The following is a 6,175-nucleotide window of genomic DNA, read 5'->3' on the forward strand; positions in this document are numbered from 1 at the left end:
TCAATTTTGAAGCTTCCCTCTAAAATAAGACATTCATTACACAGATAGCGAAAATTTCCGTATTTGCACAACATTTTAAGGTCACTCTCTTCAATTTTCTAACACTTTGTGTGATCTTAATTACCACAGGCAAAGCACTTTTGAGCCTTCTCGAAGCCCTTAATGTTAATGCTTATTTTTGCGGTTGTTTTAGAAAATATTGTTAAAAATTAATAATTAATACAGCCGTCGGCGGTAACTTTTACTAGACGCTTTAAAGCTCCCAAAAAAATAATGTAACTTTACTAATAATCTCAGTTTTGATTTTTATATATGATAGTCAGGGAACTATTTCAATAATTTTTGTAAGCAGCCAGACCAATCGGAGGGGCCAAACATTCCCCCAGACACACACAAAGAGTCGCTATTAATCCTTGTTTTTTTAATATACATATAGAGTTTTCTTTCAACAACAGGAAAGTTAAACATGTTTTCAGTTTTTTGTTGGGAAACGAAGACTTGATATATTAAGAAAAACCGGACCAAATATATTCCCCGCCCACCCACCCCTTCTCAATTGTGACGAATGCTTTATTCATCGTGAGTTGAAGGGTGGAGTCTAGTTGCAAAATTCTCATTTCTCTACAAGAATTTACCATATGAAATTTATCACAATTGAGATTGGGGTGGGTGGGTGGCACTTCTTCTTTGGTTTTTTTTTAATATATAGTTTTCTTTCAACAACAGGAAGGTTAAACATGTTTTCAGTTTTTTGTTGGGAAAGGAAGACTTGATATATTAAGAAAAAATGGACAAAATACAGGCCCCGCCCACCCACCCCTTCTCAATTGTGACGAATGCTTTATTCATTGTGAGCTGAAGGGCGGAGTTTAGTTGCAAAATACTCATTTCTCTACAACAAATTACTATATGAAATTTATCACAATTGAGATTGGGGCGGGTGGGTGGGGCTTACTCTTTGGTTTTTGTTTTTTAATACATAGAGTTTTCTTTCAACAACAAAAAAGTTGAACATGTTTCCAGTTTTTTGTTGGGAAAGAAAAACTTCTTATAGTAAGAAAAAATGGACAAAATACAAGCCCCGCCCACCCACCCCCTTCTCAATTGTGACGAATGCTTTATTCATCGTGAGCTGTAGGGCGGAGTTTAGTTGCAAAATCCTCGTTTCTCTACAACAAATTACCATATGAAATTTATCACAATTGAGATTGGGGCGGGTGGGTGGGGCTTAATCTTTGTTTGTTTTTTAATACATAGAGTTTTCAGTCAACAACAGAATAGTTGACCATGCTTTAAGTTTCTTTTTGGGAAAAGAAGACTTGGTATATTAAGAAAAATGGACAAAATACAAGCCCCGCCCACCCACCCCTTCTCGATTGTGATGAATGCGTTATTCATCGTGAGCTGAAGGGCGGAGTTTAGTTGCAAAATCCTCATTTTTCTACAACAAGTTATCATATGAAATTCATCACAATTGAGATTGGGGTGGGTGGGTGGGGCTTAATCTTTGTTTGTTTTTTTTAATACATAATGTTTTCAGTCAACAACAGAATAGTTAACCATGCTTTCAGTTTCTTTTTGGGAAAAGAAGACTTGGTACATTAAGAAAAATGGACAAAATACAAGCCCCGCCCGCCCACCCTTTCTCAATTGTGACGAATGCTTCATTCATCGTTAGCCGATGGGAGGAGTTTCGTTGCAAAATCCTCATTTCTCTACAACAAATTACCATATGAAATTTATCACAATTGAGATTGGGCGGGTGGGTGGGGCCTACTCTTTGGTTTTTATTTTTTAATACATAGAGTTTTGTTTCAACAACAGAAAAGTTAAACATGTTTTCAGTTTTTTGTTGGGAAAGGAAGGCTTCATATATTAAGAAAAAATGGACAAAGTACAAGCCCCGCCCACCCACCCCTTCTCAATTGTGACAAATGCTTTATTCATCGTGAGCTGAAGGGCGGAGTTTAGTTGCAAAATCCTCATTTCTCTATAAGAAATTACCATATGAAATTCGTCACAATTGCGATTGGGGCGGGTGGGTGGGGCTTAATCTTTGTTTTTGTTTTTTAATACATAGAGTTTTCTTTCAATAACAGGAAAGTTGAACATGTTTTCAGTTTTTTGTTGGGAAAAGTAGACTTGGTATATTAAAAAAAATGGACAAAATACAAGCCCCGCCCACCCACCCCTTCTCAATTGTGATGAATGCTTTATTCATTGTGAGCTGAAGGGCGGAGTTTAGTAGCAAAATCCTCATTTCTCCACAAGAAATTACTATATGAAACTTATCACAATTGAGATTGGGGCGAGTGGGTGGCGCTTATTCTTTGTTTTTTTTTTAATATATAGTTTTCTTTCAACAACAGGAAAATTAAAGGTGTTTTCATTTTTCTGTTGGGAAAGGAAGACTTGATACATTAAGAAAAAATGGACAAAATACAAGCCCCACCCACCCACCCACCCCTTCTTAATTGTGAGGAATGCTTTATTCATCGTGGGCTGAAGGACGGAGTTTAGTTGCAAAATTCTCATTTCTCTACAACTAATTACCATATGAAATTCATTACAATTGCGATTGGGGCGGGTGGGTGGGGCTTAATCTTTGTTTTTGTTTTTTAGTACATAGAGTTTTCTTTCAATAACAGGAAAGTTAGACATGTTTTCAGTTTTTTGTTGGGAAAGAAAAACTTCTTATAGTAAGAAAAAATAGACAAAATACAAGCCCCGCCCACTCACCCCTTCTCAATTGTGTCGAATGCTTTATTCATCATGAGCTGAAGGGCGGAGTTTAGTTGCAAAATCCTCATTTCTCTACAACAAATTACCATATGAAATTCATCATAATTCCTAGGGGGGCGGGTGGGTGGGGCTTAATCTTTGGCTTTTGTTTTTTAACACATAGAGTTTTCTTTCAACAACAGGAAAGTTAAACATGTTTTCAGTTTTCTTTGGGAAAGGAAGACTTCATAAATTAAGAAAAACTGGACAAAATATAAGCCCCGCCCACCCACCCCTTCTTAATTGTGACGAATGCTTTATTCATCGTGAGCTGAAGGGCGGAGTTTAGTTGCAAAATCCTCATTTCTCTACAACAAATTACCATATAAAATTCATCACAATTGAGATTGGGGCGGGTGGGTGGGGCTTAATCTTTGTTTTTTTTTAATACATAGAGTTTTCTTTCAACAACAGGATAGTTAACCATGCTTTTAGTTTCTTTTTGGGAAAAGAAGACTTGGTGTATTAAGAAAAATGGACAAAATACAAGCCCCGCCCACCCACCCACGTTTTAAATATTGAAAAGTTTTAAAATTGAGAAACCGAAGGATAAAACAATCGAAAAATTGAAAAAACCACATTATAAAAAACGAAAAATTGAAAATCCAAAAAGTAAAAAGCCGACAAATCAACAAATCCAGAACTCGAAAAATTGAAAAGTCGAAATACTAAAAAATCCCAAAACTCAAATATCGAAAAATTGTAAAATTGAAGAATCGAAAAACTGAAAAGTCAGAAAATTGATTGAAGTGTCTAAAAACTGGAACATAAAAAACTTGAAAAAGTCGAAAAGTCGCAAACTTAAAAAATCGAAAAATTGAAAAACCAAAAACCTGAAAAATCAAATATTGAAGAACTGAAAGATCGAAACTTTGGGAAGTGGAGAAATGGGAAAACTGAAAATTCAGAAACGTGAAAATTTTAAAACTTAAAAAATATTCAAGAACTGAAAAATCGAAAAATCGAAAATTTAAAACATTGAAAAATTAAAATATCGTAAAATTGAAAAGGAATCCAAACATCAAAAAATCAAAAACTAAAAATCGAAACTAGAAAATTTAAAAACTCGGAAAATTCAAAAATCAAGATATCGAAAAATCGAAAAATTGAAACATCGAAAAATACAAAAACTGCTACATCGAGAAATCGAAAAATCAAAAGATCGAGAACTCGAGGAGTCGAAAGATCGAGAGGTCGAAAAATTGAAAAATTCAGAGACCGAAGAATTTAAAGATCGAAACATCTCGATAAATTGAGATCCAAAAAAATTAAAAAATCGAAAATTGAAAAATTAAAATATAGAATTGGAAACTCGAGAAAAATCTAGACTTTTGAAAATTGAAACAGTAAAATATGGAAAAGTTGAAAAATTGAGAAATCGAAATATAAAACAGTCGAAAAATTGAAAATTCTAAAGTTAATCTTTGTTTTTGTTTTATAATACATAGAGTTTTCTTTCAACAACAGGAAAGTTAAACATGCTTTAAGTTTTTTGTTGGGAAAGGAAGACTTCTAATGGTAAGAAAAAATGGAAAAAATACAAGCCCCGCCCACCCACCCCTTCTCAATTGTGACGAATGCTTTATTCAACGTGAGCTAAAGTGCGGAGTTTAGTTGCAAAATCCTCATTTCTCTACAACAAATTACCATATGAAATTCATCACAATTGAGAATTGGTTGCAAACTAACAGTAGATTTAGATTTGCTTGCAACGTTTGAATAAGAATGATTTTTTGTTGAACTTTCAGTAGGTAGAGTTTCCTTAACTTGATTTAGAATTTTTTTCCGTTGCACGTGTCAACTACCATTTTTTAAAATTATGTTTTTATCATCCGTGTTCGAAAAAGTATAAATATTTAAACTGTTTTCATTCTTGATACAGATAACCACTCCAAATAAAGCAACGACCTACTAAATAATCTTAGGAAAATATGGGATAAAATTTCGATAAATACAATACGAACAGCGTACAAGTAACAGTTTGTTATTGACAACGAATAAAATGCACTCACTTGTTTTCCTGGCAGTTATAATTTCGGTGAAATGTTTAGTCAACCATGCTGAAGAAGTAAGTCCACGCAGACATTATTCGTTTTACCAATTTAATTCTTATAGAATGTCGGTATCTCCACTACACCCATTTGCCCACCCTACATCGTCAATCTCGCAGAAAAACTTGATAACCTTGACCAACGCGTAAAAAAACTAGAGCAAATAGCTGAAAATTCAGAACCCAAGCCAAAAAAAATTAAATTATCAAAAATGCGTCCACACAAGCGGCAAGAAAGTTGCCATCACGTTCTACAACAAGGCTTCGAGGAATCCGATTTTTATTATATCAAACCCTTGGGTGCCCGACGACCAGTCTTGGTCTTGTGCGACATGGACACCTTGGGGGGCGGCTGGACTTACGTCCTCAACAGGTACAATGGGTCTCAATCTTTCGATTTACTGTGGCCTGATTACAAACACGGGTTTGGCAACATCAAAGGAGAGTTTTGGTTGGGGTTGGACACCTTACACCTTTTAACAGGTTTTTATCTCGTTTTGTTGCGACAAGTTGTTATTTGTTTTGAATAATAGGTGGAGAAGCTAATGAACTCCTCATCGAACTGGAAGATTGGGACGAGAAAAAAGCGTACGCGTTGTACGATTTTTTTAGTGTTGGTAGTGAATATGAAGGGTATATGTTGAAGATATTGAGAGGATATCACGGCAGTGCTGGGGATTCGTTAAGTGGTAACGTTGGCTCTAAGTTCAGCACGAAAGACCACAACCGAGATCCCCAAACTTTCGAATGCGTTTTTAAAAAAAATGCAGGATGGTGGTACCGCAATTGCAGCGAATCATTGCTTACTGGAAGATATTACAAGAGCTATCAAAGCTACCACCAAGGGGATGGACTCTATTGGGCCACATACCGTGGAAAGGATTACAGTCTTAAGTATGCGAAGATGATGATTAGACCAGCGGGACTGAGTAGCAGGTTAATGATTCCCGAAAACGCTTTTAATGTCGTTCGTAATTTATCCAGTGATTATACCACCCTCAGCCCGTAATATTTAATGGTGTAATAAAATATATATACATAAAAAGGTAAATTTAGTATCTAAGCTCCCTGTAGTACTCCTATCATTTACTAAATTGAAAAAGATGTCGGTGAAGTGTAAATGTATTTCCACTGTTTGCATACTGGGTGTAGATAATAAATAATCATACGCAAATATGGGATAACATTTCGATAAATAAAATATAAAATGGGTACAAAGAACACTTTGTATTGAGCTTGGAGCTTTCATTCTTCTTTGAAAGCCTTCAAACAGTAGAAACAAATATTATTTGCTTCGACAATTCCCATTTTTATAGTTTTTCGGTGTCCCTGTAGAGAAGATGT

At 35.2% G+C, this 6,175-nt stretch overlaps 1 protein-coding gene across 1 annotated transcript; it reads left to right on the forward strand.

The window, feature by feature from the left end:
* The first annotated feature begins 4,744 nt into the window (after positions 1-4,744).
* Positions 4,745-5,876, forward strand: LOC135131444 (microfibril-associated glycoprotein 4-like). Its single transcript, XM_064059203.1, has 3 exons — positions 4,745-4,849; positions 4,897-5,314; positions 5,365-5,876. The coding sequence occupies exons 1-3, from the start codon at positions 4,784-4,786 to the stop codon at positions 5,838-5,840; spliced, it is 960 nt and encodes a 319-aa protein (XP_063915273.1). The 5' UTR covers positions 4,745-4,783; the 3' UTR covers positions 5,841-5,876.
* Positions 5,877-6,175: the final 299 nt, after the last annotated feature.

The sequence above is a fragment of the Zophobas morio genome, unplaced genomic scaffold (assembly GCF_036711695.1).
Source record: "Zophobas morio isolate AGI-343-1 ecotype UQ-CSIRO unplaced genomic scaffold, CSIRO_AGI_Zmor_V1 ptg000020l, whole genome shotgun sequence".
Lineage (NCBI taxonomy): Eukaryota > Metazoa > Arthropoda > Insecta > Coleoptera > Tenebrionidae > Zophobas > Zophobas morio.